The following is a 20029-nucleotide window of genomic DNA, read 5'->3' as shown; positions in this document are numbered from 1 at the left end:
AAACGCTGCCTCAGTGTAATCGCTGCCCAGACACATTAAGCTGCGCCCATGGCCATCAGAGGCAAAGAGAAAACGAGCTCATCCAGGAATCACACAAAGACGGAAAGTATCTTTATAAAGATGCTTCTTTAAACAGATGTTCAACGTCAATATGTGTGCTCTAACAGAGAAAATATACTCTTTAGAAGGAATTTACAAACTTTTAGCGCTGTTGAAGCACCCAGGGGCGAAATCTATACTCTTTGTGCAGAAGGAGAGAAAGCCACTGGAAATGCGCCATACATCCAACAGCATACTATTCTTAAGTGGTGAATGGAACAGCAGTAGTATTCAGCTCGCTGATAGAACAACTGCTCAGCTCCGAAGAAAGAAATCTGAATGAGAGTGTGCATTCCTTCTCCTTTTATACCTGTATGTCCAGGGGAGTGGCATGGAAATTCTCATTGGACTTTTCTCAAAAGAATAGAGGTCTTCGGGGCTCTCAAGAGCGACCCGTAGTGTCACTACATCGACACACGTCAAGTGAGTGACAGAAGGGGGAAAGGCATTAAAAGGCATAAAAATGTATTGCGTAGATCTCAACTTTAAAAGATAATTGGACTTTTGAGCCCTTGCCGTTCATAATCTGCCCCTGATGTCAGTCTGTTGATTTTGGACCTGAAAGACATTTTAATGAGTCAAATCAGGCACAGTCTTTTGTAAATAAACCCACATTTGAGTCTATAAAATATACCATATATAGCATGTTTATAATTAAATATAGTATATGTAGTCCATCAAGTCCTTATAACATTAGTAATTCGTGGTTAGTGGTTGATTGATTTGTTTTGTTTTAGCGGCTAATATCTAGAGAGCAGGATAAATAACATGCAAATCATGTCATCATAATAAAATAGGAAATCATGTATGTGTGCACCAAAATTGCTGAATTTGTGTAAATGCTTAGTTTACATAGAATCTACTTAAAATAAACTCCAAACTCCAAAAAGACCTGTTAATGAGCTAATCAGGCATAAATGGGTAAATATCTGTCAATTAATCAGCCTGGCCGATATATGTGTTTGTCAGTATTTACAGTGTGGTAAACCTGCAACAGTATTTATCTATAATTATCTTCTGCTGTAGGAGCTGAAACAGGACATCTCCAGCTTCCGCTACGAAGTGTTAGACCTTCTCGGGAACCGAAAGCCACCCCGACGCAACTATTCATCCAGCAGTGATGCCACACTTCGTGATGAGGTCAGTGACGATGGCGAGGTGTCAAGTATCAACTGTCACCACAGTGATGGAAGCAGCATCGGGGCCAAAGGCGTGTCTTTTAAAACGATCACACCTTCAGATCCATCGTATGGAGTCTCCGCCCTCTTTCGGTCTATCTCTGGAATGGAGGTTTCTACAGAAACAACAGCATCGTCCATGTACAGGGAGGGTAAACCAAAGATCAACGGACTGAGGAAGAACCCCTCACCCTCCTCTTCCCTGTCTTCTGTGGCTCCAGCAAGACCTGCGCTCTCACGGACTTGGAGGCATTTTTCACGCTTCTCGAATTCCAAGAAGAACTCCTTTAGACGGCTTGGACTGCTGTTTTCACGCATGGGCAGTCATCTTCCCCAACCTGCAGGTGTAACTGCTGCAACCTATACCATCTCAGATGGATTGCTTCACCCGCCGGAGGCTTGGCATGACTTGGGCTTCACCAGAGGTGATGGTCCAGTCACCCGCAGCGAAATCAACCTTAATCAGGTGGATGTGGCTGGTTTAAATGAGGGTGACAGTGTTGCCATGACAACTAATGGACAGAGAGCTAACGGGAGAGATGTTTTGCTGACATTAGGACCTCTGTCACAGCCCACTTCCCTGCACTGTGCTTCCAGTTTCTCCGTCTCCAGTTCCCACCTCCTGGACTCAAGTGAGGATGTGTTCCAGGGAGTGGTTGGGACTTGTGACCGGCAAACACAAGACTCCTCCCAATGGGTTACGGAACAAGACGATTCAGTGACTACACAGCTATAGTGATGCTAGTATGTACTGTACAGCACTTTCGTAATAACAATAATCAGTGATGATGACATCAATAAGTATTACCTTACCAACAACAACACATTTTTTTGTTTATTGCATTTAGTTTGCTGCGGCAATATTTGATGTTTTTCACAAATATTTAACCAAATCAAAAGTCATAAATGAGACAGATGGGGTAAGATAATGAAATGATGGATGACAATAGATAAAGAAAGGGACAGAAAAGTGCTACAACAGCAGAACAAACTGCAGGCCAGGATGCATTGTTGTGTCACAAAATGTCAAAAAGTCATATCAATAATTTAAATCAACGTAAAGTGAAAATGTACTTTCCTACTACACGTTCTTGATCTTTTGTTTATGATTCATTCACAAAATGCATGTTATTCCAAAGAATAATCTAATTTTGTCTTCGTAGTGTTTCATAAAAATGTAATAACTTGGCATCTTTTTATCTTAAAGAATTTAAATTTTGGCTGACGTCATCTAGCATGCACAGACAGAGAAGAACGTTTAAATTATATTTAAGCATTGTTTTAGGCTGCTGATGCAGGTAATGTTTAACGTTAATGGTTAATGCAATAATAGCAAATAATGAAATATTAAAAAAAGAAATGTTATGTAAATACGTCAAAATGCTCTTGATTGTAAACTTGACTTTTGGCCCTTATGTCCTGGTCTGGTAGAGAAAGTAAAATGGGTGAGTAGTCCTACTCGTTCTACTGCAAACTTGCATTGTGGACAGCCAATCAATTCCTGCTAGATAAAAAAAGAGCCCAGACCTATATTTTTCCTTATTGAAAACCAATTACAAAAGTCAAATATGTTATACATGTTATTCATGTTGAATTTAAACAACCAAATCATGCAATTTGCAACCGATTCAAAATACAAAATCACTATATTGTATGTAATTTAAAAAATGTTCTGATTGGAAATTGTACTGACCAAGAAATATATCTGTTATGGACCTACATAACAGTGTATGTCAAAGGATATGATACTCATATCTCTTGGTGGAACAGATTTGATATTTTTCTGCAGTACTTACTGAGCTGTTGTGTCAGCTCACCTTGTGTACTGGTGAGGATTTTCAATTTAATACTGTATGTGCACATCATAGTCTTACATTACTTGTATTATTCACCCGGAGGGCTGAAGTTAGAATCTAACATGACTGAAATATTATTTTTGTATTATGAATAGCATGTACAAATGATTTAATTTCAAGACTGTTTTAGTCTAGACAGACATTATTTATACATTATACTCCTATAATGTTTTTGGAGCATTTTTTTCCTTTGCTTACTTTTTACTGTATGTGAATATTAATTAGTATATTATAATAATCAGGTACAGGGGAGATGTCTGCGGACATGCATTGAATAAGACATCCCCCTACTGTGCGATGATGAATGCTGATAAACCATTAATAGTGACTCGCAAAAGTGTCCAGACATTTAACCAACAGGTAACTGTTTACTGAATTACAAATACTACATTGGAAATGAGTTCTCCATTATATTTGTATTTACCAGTGCTGTGTAGTACATATAATCTGGATTAAATAATCAGATTGCTTGTAATGTAATTGAAATACATTGTGTTTTATATTGTGTAATGAATTACAATTACATTTTTTGGATTACATTCTTGATTACTTTACCAATCTGCCAACGGCAATAACTAGTGTGAGATTTACGGATTATGCTCATAACTTTTAAAATAGCGTTCTGAGCCAGAGTCTAAACTACATGAATTATAGCCACATAGCACTACATATATTGAAGACAGTGCTGTCACGTTCCTAATATAACCGCGTACAAAAATAACTTGATTTTCAAAGACAGACGGGCAAAAATAACTGAGCAATGCAATCTTTGCCTTCCAAAAATGATATTCATTTAAAAAGACTGGAGGCTTTGTTTGTGTTTTCTAACTGTATTTATGTATACATGTTGTTATCTAAATATCAAGTATTTTAATAATAATTCGATGCATCATCTAGCCATGTGTGCATGTAGCTATACTGAAATTGATACACTGCAATGAAAGCACTTAATACAATCCACAAATTCACACAGGACATTTGGTTTCTTTTCAAATAAGTTTCTAAGTTAATGCACATAGAAATGCCAAACTATTTATTTGTACCCTGTGTTTCAAACAAGTACATTCTAGAAACACTTCTGTAAGAACACGTTGCAAATAAATATTTTATAGTTTTCAGTCACATGCAGCATGCAAATGCTCTTCAGCCTGTGCTTTAGGATGGCAGAAAAAAGTGACTGTTATAAGCCACAACTTCTCATAAGGAAGTACAAATCTAACATCTCATATCATATCTAGAGACATTCTCTCATTATTCATTTCAAAAGGTGAATAAAAGTGAAATCCCTATTCCAAATGTTCAAAATAAAAATAAAATACAAGCATTTCTCATTGGCTTCAATCTTGGGTAACAATCTTAGTTTCTCATAACTTTTTCAGCACTTTTTTTTTACTGAGCAACATAAAATATCTAGTTACTGTTCGATTTTTTTGTTCACTTATGTTTAACTTAATACATTTACAATTAATGGTTAGATTTTTATCAAAATATGCAATGACTAATCTAAAAGTAATCCAAAAGTAATCAAGTTAGATTATCTAAAAAGTGTAATCTAAAATGTTACATTATGAATAATAATTTCATATATGTAATTTATTCAGAAGCAATCTATCCTTTACCTTACTTTAGTTTGACATTGTTTTAAGTTTAAAATAAAAACAGAGATGTGGTCTAGAAGTTAGTTTGTGTGCTCTGACACAGGTGCTCATATCTGGGTGATGCAAATTTTCTCTGTACACCATTTGCTGTCATCTGAACCCAAAATAAAAAGACCAAACATTAATTAAAAAGTAATTAAAAAGTTAAATGAATCCAGTAGTATTCCATTTGGAATGTAAATAATACTTATATTTATATTTTATTTATAAATACAGTATATTAAACAGATTATATTTAGGTGTATGAAAACAACATAATTTTAATTAATGGAATGGCTCAAAGCCCTGATCTCAACCAGCTGAGAATCTGTTGCACTTTTTGAAAATTTTATCTAACTTTCCTGAATGGTCTGGAGCAAATCTGCCTGCAATAATGGGCCATAATCACACCTAGTATTTATTTACCCTGCAAGACTGATGCTGCCATAGTTAGAAAAAGTTGATCTTCAAAATATTTAAATGTGGGGATTGATTTGGTTATGTTAGGGTTAGAGTTAGGGTAATTTTAGGTACTATTTTAACCACATAATGTCACATCAAAAAATGAATGTCAGTGCTTTGAAATACAAATATCACATTTCAATGTTGGGCTGTGTAATTCAGTAAAATGAGAGCATTAGTTAAGGTCTGATGACTTTTGGTGAGGCGCTGTAAATGCTTATGTTAACACTTGAATGAAATGCTTCTCTTTTATGACTCTTACCAGTTTTTACTTTTCTTTGAAAACGTGTGAAAATATGAATAAGATAAAAAGTAGTTCTGAGAGCCAGAAACTGAACTCAAGGGAATGCTGAATATGCAGAATAACAATAAAGCAGTATAATCCTGTTGATGTGTTTGATTTGTTTCCATTTCCTGAGTGTATAAGTAAAGTCACAAAATAAAAATACAATTCTCTTTCTTTCTTTCTATTTCACACTAATTAAAGGAATATTCCAGATTTAATACAAAGTAAGCTCATTCAGCATCATTTGTGGCATAATGTCGATTATCTCTTTAATTTCGACTTGGCCTCCTTTTTTTAAAAAAAGCTAAAATCTGGGTTACAGTGAGGTACTTACAATGGAAGTGAATGGGGCCAATCCGTAAACGTTAAAATACTTCCGTTTCAAAAGTATAGCCATAAGATGTAAACAATATGCTGTTAACATGATTTTAATGTGATACAACTGATTACTAACCTTTTCTGTGTAAAGTTATATCCAATTTTACTTTGTTGTCATGACGACCTTATACCGTAATCTGTGAAATCCTAAAACGCCATGAAATGTAAAAACAACAATTTAAAGAGAATAATTAATGTAAGTGCTTTAATAAAATAATAAGCTTCACATTTCTGTCTCCAAAACTGGACCAGGTATACTTCACTTTGCACATTCCGTTCCGTCTCCGCATGGTTATGTGTGCACAGCTTTGAAATTATATCTCATGCGGATGAGCGGGAATGGACAATTGCTTTGTTATATGCTACCAGACGTTAGAGGGCAGCACCGAGTCATGCCAGTTCCAGGACATCCGCTCTCAACAGTGCCGATTTCTCAGGGCCAGCAAAGCCTTCTCTGCTGGCGTAACATGCCTAATAAATACATCTTTTTTCATCCTTTCATTCTGATTGACCTTATTGCCTATGTATTCAACACTTTCCACTGCTAATTCATCTACAAACAAATAGCAAAAAACAAAAAATTTATCCAATCAGAATTTATTCCTCGATGCTTATAAGCAAAGTGTGAAAAATATTTAACAAATTGCATGCCCAAAGCTCGTTAGCCGAAGCAGCACATGAGTCTGAGCTCCACCACCTCAGGCCTTCAGAATTTCCACAGAATTCCTCAACAATGCAAATTAATGCCCATCTAATGTCAGATTGCCAGATTCATCGCATAATCAGATTGATTTATTTGTTCTTGGTGGGTGTGGTCTTTAAGATATGTCTCGGTCGAGGCCTTCTAGCTGGCCTTGAGTGACACAATCACGCTTTAAGTGACGTACTTTGAAAGCGAAGAGCGCAAGATGCTGTCGAGTCGGCTGTCGTCACTGCTGGTATTGCCATTGAGAAAGAGATCCTTATGGATTTAAAAACCTGAGATGTTCTGCATTAAACAGGAAAGGAGGACTGATTTTCACTTAAAGCTAATTGGTAAATGCTTTTTGCATTGTTATAGCAACATCAGGAGTTATCTAAGTGTAAATTAGGCTGCTTGAGCATTCACTGTCAGATCAAGTTTTGAAAAGTAACTGTGTACCCAGACGAAACAATTTATTGCTAGCAAAATTTAAATCGCAAATATTATTAGAGAGCTTTTCATGCTATTAGACCTCCTTGTTTCTGGCTTTCGTGCGTGGACGTGTTTTTAAAATGTCGATTGGTATTATTAGTTGAAACTATGTTTTCTTATTGGCATGAATCACACCGAAGGCCTAGATTTAATGCACAGGCAGTGGCTGGCTCTGAAGGATAAAGAAGAAAATCTGAGTATCCGCCATTAGAGGAAGCAAGAACAACAACAAAACGATGGAGAAGGATATGTCCTTCGACTACTGCGTGACAGTACATCCCAACTGTGCATATTGCCAACTAGTGAACTCTTATGCAAGTTTGTCCGCATGGACTGAAAAATCCGGCTGCACATGGACACCTATTGCTAATGATGAAAATTACATCACATTGACTATGCGCAGACTGTCATGGAACATGGACAAGCGAAGAAAACTTTAGGATTAAGTGCCTTACTGTAACCAAGATTTGTTTTTGTTTTTTTAAAGAAAAGGAGGGACGAGTTGAAATTATTTTCGGTGGTTATCAACATTATGCCACAAATATTGTCGATTGAGCTTAAAGGGATAGTTACCCCTCAAAATTGTAATTCCCTCAAGATTTACTCACACTCCTATCATCACAGATGTTTATGACTTTCTTCTGCAGAACACAAATGAAGATTTTAGAAGAGTATCTCAGTTCTGTAGATCCTCACAATGCAAGTGAATGGGTGCCAAAATGTTGAAGCTCCAAAATCCACATAAAGGGAGTATTAAAGTAATCCATATGACCACATTGGTTAAGTTTGTGTGTGTTCAGACACGAAACGACTGGTGTGGGTGAGAAATAGACCAATTTTTATGTCTTTTTTTTTTTTTGTCATAAATTCTCCTCACCAACCAATAGGTGGCGATATGCACATGAAACTTGAATCAATAGATATTGAAGGTAAAATTACTTGAATATTTAGCTGTTTCTCACCCACACCCACCATATTGTCTCAGTATATATGGATTTAACCACCAGAGTCATCTGGAGTACTTTTATGTAGCCCTTATGTGGATTTTGAAGCTTCAACATTTTGGCACCCATTTACATTGTATGGATCTACAGAGATGAGATATTCTTCTAAAATAATTTCGTTTGTGTTCTGATGAAGAAAGAAATACACATCTGGGATGACATGAGGGTGAGTAAATGAGAATTTTCATTTTTGGGTGAACTATTACTTTAACTTGTATTAAACCCAAAATATTACTTTAAGAAACATCTATACAACAGCTTTACAGACCTGACCAATTGCATAGAATGAAAATGTTATTGAGGGTCTTTATTGAATTAGCAAACACTGTCACCACTGACCTGTAACAGGAGTAGTAACTGGCAAACATGACATGGTAATTTCTGAGAGAAAATTAAAAGTGGAAAATCTAATAATGTGGAATGTAACGCCCTCTGGTGTTTGTATGCATCTGTTGCACAAAAATTCACCGGCATTGGCCTATATTTTTCCTCAGTCGCTTTGGTACACTTCTCAAATCATCCTTAACATTTGCAAACCAGTAAGTGCATTTCTCGAAACAATTTGTACAAACGGCACGCAGTGGATTACCTGCAAAAGCCTGTAACTTGTTCAAAATCCTTAGTTCATCTCTCAAAAGTAAATATTTAATGTCAATGAACATATCGGTGCCATCAGAATGACAAGTTCTTCTGTCATTGTTCACAAACAAGATAAAAATGCTTAGCCATGTTGTCAATAACAGTGTACTCTGTCAGTATTTTCTGATGTAAACCATGGCTATGGGTTTGATGACAATGTTTGAAAATACACAACACTGAACTTTTTCTGTATGGCATATATTAATTTCAACAGTACAAAGTTACACATTACAATATGTGGGATATTGATTGCAAGAGATTGACAGATTCATGTTTATGCTCTAACTGCGATACAGAAGAGAAAAAAAGACAGGACTATTTTACAGCACAAAGGAAAAATTTCACTGTACAAATACACACACACACACACACACACACACACACACACACAATATACGTATATTGTATACTGTAAAATGCAAGTGGACTATTGTAATATGAAGCATTATAGTAGGCCTAAGTATAAAGTATTACAGTACATATTGTTGGATTGCATACATGTTCGGTCTATGAAATGTTTGAATGATTGAGGACACAGTTGTTCTCCCAACATTTGGCTGCACCATTCAACCAGCCTCGGTTATTGTAAGGGATTGAGAACATGGTCCATGATAGTGTTCCTTATTTCATCGGAAACGTGCTATATGTGCTTGGCCTCTTCTACCTCTTCCTCTGTTTTGCCTCCCTACCCTTCCACCATGCATCCTTCTTCTTCTTCTTCTTCTTCTTCTTCTTCTTCTTCTTCTTCTTCTTCTTCTTCTTCTTCTCCTCCTCCTCCTCCGCCTCCTCCTTCTCCTTCTCCTTGCTGTTGACCCTTCATTTACTTGTTGTTCTTCCACTGTCCAAAATTCAAAATTGTAACACTGTGTTGTGCTCTGTCTATATATGCTTGCCAATTGAAGGTTCATGACATACACCTCTGAGCTATTTTAGAGAACTGGTTGATCATTGGTTTATCTAACGCTTCACACTTCCCCTTCATTAGTAAAAGTCAAGATTCACATGAGAGCAATTCATCAATTCGGGACACATTTACAAAAAAAAAGTCTAATAGAAATGTATAGAAAATATACTTGACAGATTATGACAACTGGTTCAACCAATTTGCATTTAATGGCTTATGCAATGAACTGATGCCTAGATGTTTTGGGGGGTAACGCCCGTTTCACACATCCTCCGTGTGCAGTGCGTATGCGGTGCGTATACGGTACAGGAGCATCACGCGCTATAGTGCTTTCACATATACGCACCGCATACGTACCGCATACGCACTGCACACGGAGTATGTGTGAAACGGGCGTTAGACTATTCAACAGAGAACAAGTAGCCTATAATATATTTTGATCAGCATGACATAAGTAATTGGTAATGTAGGAAACTGCAGACAAGTGTACATAATCAATTGCATGAATGTACCAAAGCATTGGCAATTTGTTCAGAAGAATGAGAAATTGCTTTTATGGTGTGCACAAGTAGATGACGGAGGTTGAACAAGTAGTTTTGAGAATTTAAATTGTGGTCTGTGAAAAACTGTAAATATATAGTATAAATTCAGTAGCAGAGTCGGATGAGACATGATGCACTTGTGTATTTAAATATATTTTGTTCAATTTTGTTGGACTCATTTCAAAATACGTTGCTGTTTTTATATACTATATACACTATATAAAAGTACATTTCCTTTTTTTTTATTTATTTTGCTCAAATCAGCATAGGTAAATTGCACAGGCAAAATAAATATGAATACACTTCAATGAAACGTTCTTTGTAACACTTGTCGTGCAAAATTCTTGACGTTCTCGACCCCGCCCACGTTTTTTATTGGCTCTCTACTGCCACTTCGACGTCGGTGATTGGTCCGATCTTTAGCGTCTGCGTCAATCTGCAAAAACGGAAGTGAAAGATTCAGATGTAGCGGCTAGTCAAATAAGCTTTAACCGCACTGTAACACTCTTCATTTAATATATTTCGCACTAACAAAAAAACATTAAAAAAAATGAATGTTTTTATCTGCATTGTGTTGTTTTGCGTAAGTGCTGCAGCTGCTAACAAAAGCGGGGACGATGACTGGGTGCATCTGCCAAATAAATGTGAAGGTAGGCGGACTTACCTTAATTCATATTGAATATAAAATGCCAGCTTAAGCTGGTAGCTGTGTTTTCCAAAACCCATCTTGACCACCTTTGAGCTGGTATGACAAGCCGGTAGCTGGTCTATGTTGGTCTCCCAGCTTGGACCAGCTAGAAACCAGCTACCATGCCCCCAAAACACAGCTAGCAGCTTAAGATGAATTTTCTAGCAGGGTATTGACCAATATTCTGCTTGAAAAAGATAATGATCACTTGTGCGATTTAAATTTGATAGTCAATGCTTGTCAAAATCATGTAAATCAAGCGGAGGAATATATATTTTACTCTAAATAAGGTCTGTAATCTGTCATCACGGTACAGTGTAAAAATGCACACATAAATAAATAAAATGTACAGTTTGAATTTTATAAGCCAATTTGCATGTGTAAGTCATGAGTGTTTTATGGCCAGATGATACATTCACTGAAACAAATTTAATAACCAGCCGTTTTAGAGAACAGATAGTCTATTATCAAATACATTTAAATTTCTTAAAATTCTAAGCTGTCAAGACTATTCCGTATATTATTTCACACCACTTATGCTTTGTCTTAAATTTACCTGGCAATTAAATCAATAATTGCATAATAAAAATAAATGCATAATTATTATCATAAAAAAAGAACAATAGTACACACACACACACACACACACACACACACACACTATCTAGAGCAGCAGATTTCCTCTTTTTAACGGAACTCTTGTTTTACTTCTGTAACCATGACACTTGTGGTGTTTCAAAGCCTAGTGAGCTGCATACCTAGACGGCATTTTCAGGCATATTTGTATTTTGAACATTTAAACCGCATGTTTTTGGCATCAATAACAGAAATGTTCTAATGCTTTATTTAACACACCTGTGATGCCCAGATATTCTGCCTTGGTAGGCAGCTCATTGGGATTTAAAAAAAACATAGTCACTTTCTGTTCCTGTTTCTATGCTAAATATGCTCTGTATATTTTTATAGTATGCAAATTTGTGAGTATTGAGATGAAGTCTGCATTTGAGGAGACTGGAAAAACAAAAGAAGTGATAGAGACCAACTACCGCTTCCTGGATGATAAAGGTGCACCGCCAATCAAATATGTTAAATCGTAAGTACGTTTTTATGTTGTACAAACCTTAAATTTAAAGGGATAGTTCACCCAAAAATCTGTCATCATTAACTCACCCTCACATTGTTCCAAACCCACATTCGTGGAACACAAAACTTTTAGGCAGTATGCTAGTTTCAGTATCCATTTTATTTTTTCTGTTCAGTGAAAGTGAATGGTGTATAGTCATTCTACCTAACATCAGAAAGAAAGTCATTAAAACACATTTGATGTTTGAGTCTATATGTACATATTAATGCAGTTTGACATAATTAGTCATCATTGTCTAATGGACTTATGACTCTCTTTTTAATTTTTTTTTAATTTAGTGATATCCGTTTTATAGAGGTGATGGAGAATGTTTGCTCAAGGATCATGCAGTACAATCTACACAAAGAAAGGGATGGCAGCAATCGATTTGCAAAGGTGGGATTGCAGTTTACTCCATGTCTGCAGCAGTTTAATGCACCTACCTTAATAAACAAACAATTGACTTCTCTTAATGAATGTGCATTCTGATAGCTAGATAGACAGACAGATATAGACCGAAAGACAAATATACTGTAGATAGACATACAGACAGAGATAGGTAGCTGGACGGACGGACGGACGGACGGACGGACGGACATACTGTACATAGACAAACAAACGGACATACTGTACATAGACAAACAAACGGACAGATATACTGTAGATAGTGAGACAGAAAGACAGGCTGAGAGATAGACGGTTTCACGGTATACCACGGTTTGAAAATTGACGGTTATCATACCATGTACATTTGCTTATCTACGGTATTGAGAAAAAAATGCAACCGGATGGAGAATCTCACATGCGCATGTGCATCTCCTTTCCTCCTTGTCTGCCTGTCAGACTCGTCAACTTGCGACACACACACAAATGCAGCGAGAAAATGTCAGAGAGAAGCGAGCCGAGTGTGTGTGTGAGTTAAAGCAGTGTTTCTCAACTGGTCTATTCGGACTGGGTTGCAGACAGCAGGGAAAGAGCAATGCCATGGTTCTCCCATTGAAGATATTTCGGCGGCCGCCGGAGTGATAGACTATTTAAGAAAAGGAGGCAGATTTAATGATAATCTCGCAAACAGCGATGTCTGCTAAAGCAGACATGGGCAATTTACAACCTCATTTATCATAAAAGCGTTTTTATTTTTCATTGGATATTTCAGTTAACTTGCATTGGGACATAACGCATCTCCACAAGCATTTACCATGCTCATGGTTGCCAGATAAGAGACTTATACTTGCGCAAATTGGAAATATTCCGCCTAATGTAATACTTATTTTTTGCAATCTGGCAACCATGCACACGAGTGCGCTATTTCTATCTGGCTTTCCCCTTTGACCAAACTTAGCGATCTGTAGTGCAATATTCTGCTATATGAAAAGTGTTATACGACTACTCTGTGTTCATTCTTGAGGCTGCTTGTGATGTTTGGTGCTACTAATTTTGCAGGTAAACCTTCTCAGTGATAAAAGTAGATCTCAGCATCATTGACACACGGAGGAGTAATCATTGACATGCGAGCAAAAGCAAGCCAGAGATGTAAATGTATTTATTATTTGTGCAATTTAGAAATGTTGAAGTCCCTTCACACCTGTATGTTAATCTAACTCTTGCAGTATTCATTCATCATAGTCATGCAGTCTGTGTTATTCAGTTGTATGTTGAGTCAAAAGTTGACATCAACAACAAAAATTGACTTTAACAATAAAAATACTGTCACTTGATGCATGTCCATGTACTGGAAAACCATGAACAAAACTATGCAACATAAAAGGAAATGCAACCCAAGATACATTAAATACAGGTTATGTTTAATCTATGGCAGGTTGACATTTGATTTCCAATGTAAAATCTGTCCTGAAGCAAAACCAGTTGAGAACCACAGACCGTTAAAGGCACAGACAAGAGCAGTTTGGCCTCCCTGTCGCACACCTACAGTATATGTTAACTATTAATAATCATAGGACATTACTTTAAAAGCTCACACAGCTGATGTTATTTTTCATTTAGTAGTTAATTTAACATAAACTAACATGCTTTATTTATATAACATGTTATAGTTACATGCTATTTTTTATCATGTTTATAATTCGATTTATTATTATAATTCTGTTAGCTTTCTTATTTTTTCTATTTATTTTATTTTCAAAAGGGAGACATTTTTTTTTCACATCAATAAAATAAATGGTTTCAATTATAATAGTGTTTGCTAAAATAAATATATATATATATATATATATATAACCCTTCTGTTTTCACTGATAATAGTAATTGTGTAATACCATATACCGTGATATTTTCTGAGACGGTTATCATACCGTGAAAATCTCATACCGCTGCAACCCTAATAGACAGACAGATGTACTGTACATAAACAAACAAACAGACAGATATACTATAGATAGATAGATAGATAGATAGCTTCAATTTAGACTGTGAGTTTTGATCGTCTGTGTGCATCTCTTTGCTCAGGGCATGTCTGAGACATTTTCAACTTTACATAACCTGGTCAATAAAGGTGTGAAGGTGGTAATGGACATTCCTTATGAACTGTGGAACGAGACCAGTGCAGAAGTGGCTGACCTCAAGAAACAGGTATGTGTGTGCGTGCGTGCGTGCTGTGTGTGTGAGAGAGAGAGTGTGCGTGTGTGTTGTGTGTTGTGAGTGTGTGTGTGAGAGAGAGAGAGATCTTAAATATAACAATAGCAATGTATGTCAAACCAACGTGTTTTATTAATGATATACAAGTAAGAATGCATCTTTGTGTAAACTGCAAGTACGAATGGATTTATAAATGATTTACTCAGTAATTCATTCTGTTCGTTAGTTTATGAATATGGATTATTGTGTTAAAATGCAGTCAGTATAGTATGCAGCTATTGAGATGAAATCACATCTGATAGATGTGTGTTTTTCCCCATCAGTGTGATGTGATGTTGGAGCAGTATGAAGAAGTGATTGAAGACTGGTATAAGGGCAACCAAGAGGAAGATCTCACTACTTACCTGTGTGAGAAACATGTGCTGAAAGGACAAGACAAAGGTACCGTGAAACTAACACAACAACTACACTGTATTATAACATCAGTGTTGCATTAAACTATTCTGCCTTGCAATGTCTATTTGGACATTTTGTCCAAATAGAGTTATGAATGAAATCAGGTCTTGTAGACAATGGCTACATTTACATTCACCCTCATAATGAGATCACAATGCGATTAAGGCAATACTGCGATAAACTGTTGCACATGTAAACTTGAATTTTATTGTGATTATGCTAATACTCAGAGTAATGATAATCGCAGTATGATATGTGGAGTACTCCTATCTATTTATATAGGCATGTAAACACTTTAATCGAAATTATTCCACTCTGACCAAAGTGCATCTGTGCAAATGCTGCAGACGGATGATGTTCCACTCAAGCACAGGTTCGAAAACATTGTAAAACAGAAGAAGCTGCACTTAGTTCTTGGCTTCACCTGAAATGGCAGTTTCTTGCACCGAGTTGTGATTGTCCGGTTGCAGTCTGAATTGAATTTTGGTGAGACAAACACATCTTTCAAATGAGTCTGTCCTCGCGGACGAAACACAGCAACTTCCAGTGTGTGTATTCCGATTCACAAACAAATGACTCTTTGAACCGATTATTTTTTTATTGAATCAAAACAGACAGAGCAACCAGTGTATTCAAAAGTGACTCTTGTAAACCTGTTCTTTAAAGGTGCACTCAGTAATTTTTTTAGTTATGTTGAAGTAAGGCTTACACTGACACCTAGTGGAGGTTCGCTGTCGTTTTCTGCATACCACGGCACGGTTTTGTGGTCTGTACAATGCGGTGGCTCATTTTTGCTTATCCCGGCACGTTTCGCGGACGCACCACCGGCCCGCTTGGTTCTCCCGCTGGCCAGTCCGCCCATGATCGGCCCACCGGGAAAATGCCCGGTATACCAGATTGCCAGTCCAGCCCAGGTCATTTGTGACCGTGTGACCGCAGTGTGTATATAGAGCAGACACATCTCTTTGATTGTTACAGACATTGCTTGTCCTGTGCAAATCACTGTTAAACATTACCGACGTCCCCAGTAATAATTACTTTATGAACATATGTCTGGAAAACTGATCCTGTCCGAGTATGTCTATAGTTACTGCGTTTTAGCCTTGCAAAGCAGTATATTATATAACAGTTAGTCCATGTGATTGCACATGCTTCATTGCAAGAGTGCTCATATTGAATATAACAGCACTGGGACCATTTATATTTTGTATTACACTTGCAAATGTGCTGTTTTACTGAGTATCAGCACAGTTGTGATTTACATTTGTTTCCAGGGATGGGAATAGTAAGGAAATATGACTATTTTTTCTCTTTTTTTTTTTTTTCACTTTGATAAATATTTTGGAAATAAGAAATGCATTTCTTATTGCAGTACTGCCTTCAGCAGTCTTTTGTCAAATTATGAGATATTTTTGGATCTCAACAGAATAATGATTTGGCATTATGTTGAAGCCTGTGCCATTACTATAGCAACCAATGTAGATCTGCCAGAATATGACTATTTTTCATGAGCTCGCACATCTGATTTGTTCACTTTAACAGTGCAGTCTATCAGTCTAATGATTGAAAATTAATGCAGTGTAAACATGTGGCTGTGGCAGCATTTATATTCGTGCAAACCCACTGGACAGCACAAAGCAAATCGGTTTATTTGAACAAATCACTAATAGTCCAGCGAAGATCATCATGAACAGACTGGTGGGATATTACTGTAAACCTAGTCGGTTATATCTAAGTGAATGCAAACAGATGGGACAAAAAATGGGAGATGTCAAAATGTTGTACCTGTGAATTAGGCCTTGTGTAAATGCAGCCTTTGACACTTTCTCTGCAGCCTGTCTAAATGAGGCATGGTCCGGGAAAAAGGGAGACACCGCGGCTATCGCAGAGGACAAGAAGAAAAAGAAAGGCAAAAAGAAGAAGAGTAAAGACAGTGAGGACAGTCAGAAAAAAGATAAGAAAATGAAGAAGAAGAAGAAGAAGAAGTCCAAGCTTCCTGAGACTGAGACCAGCAAGCAGAAAACTGAAGAGGTCGTATACACCTCAGACGAGGAGCAGATTCAAAAGAAAGTTCCTCTTAAACAGGATAAAACTGAACTCTGACATGCCTCTCTTCGGTGCAGTTTTTACTTTGTTTTATGACACTTAAATTTAGATTGAGTTTTAGACTGCAAAAAAAAAAAAATATATATATATATATATTTGTCTTTTTCTCTAGCAAAAATATCTAAACATCCTTAAAACAAGATTTATTTAACTATTTTTAACAATGTGTACGATAACACTTGTTTTTTCTTGCATTGGCAAATAGGCTTTTTTTTTCGCTTAAATGTAAAAACAATTTGTGAGATTAATGCTGACACATAGTTGCTGATATTTTCTTTGAAAGCAAATCGTACTGTCTTAATTTTTATTTTTTTTATGTACATTTCTTATTTTAAGGATGTGTAGATATTATACTGAGAGTAGAAAAATACTGCAATCTAGTCCATTATTAGAAAGTAAATATAGGTCAAAGTGGAAAAGTCCCATGACAACTCTGCTCAGATAAAGCTAAAATAAGTGGCCATTTTCAGATCTAATAGCTGGTGCACAATGCACTTGTTAAGCAATCAAATCAGTGCTTTCATTCCAACATTTATTATGTTTGCTGCTCTTGCTGGTACATATTGGTGATGTTTTACACATGCTGGAATCTTGCTTTCAGGAAAAGAACTGCATTCACATCATGTCTGAATTACCATAAAACCGCAACTTACTGTAACGATCACATCTTGGAAAGTACTTGTTTCCATAGCAACATTCATAATGCTAATAAGGCTTTAATGATAAAGACAGTGAAATTCTTAATCACTACATAGTGTACAGAGCCTACTAATTACATGAATTCATCTGTATAATTTTGCAACATATTTAAACATGCACACAGTAATTTCCTCATCATTAAAACGTTTTACTCCTAAAGAAATATAAAGTATTTATAAATCAAATGTGTAATATTATATGCACTCCAGTCATATCAGTAACATTAAAGCTGTTTTCTTTTATATGGGAGAGGGTCCCCTCATGGGGGCTGCCATGTTTAGATCAATTGACCAGCTAAATATTACTTGATGCTGTTTGCATGCTTTTAGATTTTCAGAGATGACTGCCTTATTGACCAGCACAACATGAACAAAAAATGACTCTGTGCACCTTAATGTCACCACATCAGATATATCAAACATAAATATGTGCAAAGGTTCCAAACTGTTTAAGCCTCTGGCATTTTGGGTTTCCAATGCTTCAAACTAGTTACGGGTTCAACAAAGATGTGAATGGTTTAACAAGATATTTTTAATTACAGTCATTCTGACATGACATGAATGCAGTTTGTTGTTTTATGTTGGAGGTTTTTAATCAATAAAGTGTGCTGACAAATGTAACTGTTGGATTCAGGAAATTCATGGTTCTCTTTTCCTTTCTCCACAACTCTTATCTGATAAATATTTGTAGATTTTACAGGCTCCCCAGACAAATGAAAGACCGTTTAAAGGTGTTTGTACATTTATTTGTTTTGAATTCAATTTAAAGTTCCCTCTGTGTTTCAGACTAAGAAAATACATGCCTTGAGTGTTCATTCTGGAAATCAGGAGATGTCCTTTTTGGTTAGGCTGGAACTTTTCATTTTTGTCCTTCTGTATTATATTGTGGTGTTACAGATTTTTAGATATACAAGACTATTGAGTATTTTACCTATTTTATAAAGGATACAATTTTTTGAGTAAGATTTAACGTGAAAAAATGCTGATTGTGTTTTTCCCTTCAACATATACATAAAATGTGATTTTCTTTTTTCAAAACTGTATTAATGTTTCCCTTTTTTTATTTTAGAGACAAAAATTTCAGTTTTCCATCTTGTAATGCCAGACTTGACCTATTAATATTCCAAATGTTTAATTTCAGTGATGAGGTAACACAGATAATGGTTGAGAAACTGAGAGAAAGCGATTTGCAATCCAAAAAGTTGGGACGTTTCTTTCTTTTTCTCCAAATAAAGATAAACCATTTAAAAATGTTTGCCTAAACTGTTCTTATTTGTTTTTGCTTCTGCAGTATTTATGTATGTGATGTCAGTTATAGGGAACATTTAGTCAAGTTTTGTTTTACCTTTCTGGACAGTATTGTTTACTTTAAACTTTATCTGATATCAAATGTTGCTATTTCCAAAAGGTGCGTATGTGTGTAGCTGTGAGAGCTCCTGCAGGTGTTTGTATACTTAATCAGTGTTTATGAATGTTATTGACCTGAGTTTGAACCGTATATGCAAATATTAAAATGGGTGAAAAAATGTTTGTTTCTTGGCATCGTCTCATTACTGGAGCTGAAGCTTTAAGCATTTGTTGAGGTGAAGATGAATAAAATGGAAAACATGAAGCAGTTTTGTTTAAGGCGCCTATTTAAAAAAAGAAATATAAAAAAAAAAACACTCATAATAATTTTCTTTATTAAAGCAGTAGTTGCAGTCTTCACCACAAGGTGCCGGCAAAACCAAGAAGGAATAATAGATCACGTTAGGAGTCTGCACTTGAGGGAAGGTTATGAACTTTTATGCGAGTGTGGGAACCATGAAAAGTAAATGGGCATCTCAATAGACTATATCTTGATTTATATAGATGAAGACTATTTCTCTAGATAAAACTAGAGTGACCAGGCGTCCTACAGTCCCGCATTGAAGAGGTGTGTCCCGGTTTCACGAGAATTCTCTAGAATAGTTTTTTTTATCACGTTTCAGCTGGTAGGCTCACTGATTTATTATTATTTTTTTTTCTTGTTAAATTAAAAAAGTTTTTTTTTAAAAAACTGAATTGTCCTTCTAGCTGTTGTCTCTGTTTGCAGAGCGGAGAATCAATTTCGTTGCGTCGCACGTTGATTTGTCGATACTTTCATTCTAGTCTTTCAGTAAATCAGCTGAAATGTATCTAGTTACCATGACGTCATGCGCTCGCGCTCTTTTTCGTCGTGTCAG

The 20029-nt window shown here is 36.2% G+C and overlaps 2 protein-coding genes across 2 annotated transcripts in view; both read left to right on the top strand.

Moving 5' to 3' along the window:
* Positions 1 to 2013, top strand: part of LOC127652138 (short transient receptor potential channel 5-like) — a 96315-nt gene extending 94302 nt beyond the window's left edge. The window contains exon 11 of the mRNA XM_052138198.1: positions 1126 to 2013. Within this exon, the coding sequence (XP_051994158.1) occupies positions 1126 to 2013 (888 nt within the window). The remainder of the gene's footprint in view (positions 1 to 1125) is intronic.
* Positions 2014 to 10607: 8594 nt separating this feature from the next.
* LOC127652149 (protein canopy homolog 3) lies at positions 10608 to 19339 on the top strand. Its single transcript, XM_052138210.1, has 6 exons — positions 10608 to 10809; positions 11814 to 11940; positions 12270 to 12366; positions 14437 to 14559; positions 14889 to 15006; positions 16856 to 19339. The coding sequence occupies exons 1-6, from the start codon at positions 10710 to 10712 to the stop codon at positions 17122 to 17124; spliced, it is 834 nt and encodes a 277-aa protein (XP_051994170.1). The 5' UTR covers positions 10608 to 10709; the 3' UTR covers positions 17125 to 19339.
* Positions 19340 to 20029: the final 690 nt, after the last annotated feature.

This window comes from Xyrauchen texanus, chromosome 11 (genome assembly GCF_025860055.1).
Source record: "Xyrauchen texanus isolate HMW12.3.18 chromosome 11, RBS_HiC_50CHRs, whole genome shotgun sequence".
NCBI classification, from domain to species: domain Eukaryota; kingdom Metazoa; phylum Chordata; class Actinopteri; order Cypriniformes; family Catostomidae; genus Xyrauchen; species Xyrauchen texanus.
The sequence above is the reverse complement of the archived record's forward strand: the minus strand, read 5'-3'. Positions and strand labels throughout refer to the sequence as shown.

Bases quoted from the DNA above. Each gene is read 5' to 3' on its own strand.
- LOC127652149 (XM_052138210.1), top strand. From the start codon at position 10,710: ATGAATGTTTTTATCTGCATTGTGTTGTTTTGCGTAAGTGCTGCAGCT. The intron at 11,941-12,269 runs GTAAGTACGTTT...TTTTTAATTTAG, and splicing joins CCAATCAAATATGTTAAATC to TGATATCCGTTTTATAGAGG. The intron at 14,560-14,888 runs GTATGTGTGTGC...TTTCCCCATCAG, and splicing joins TGGCTGACCTCAAGAAACAG to TGTGATGTGATGTTGGAGCA.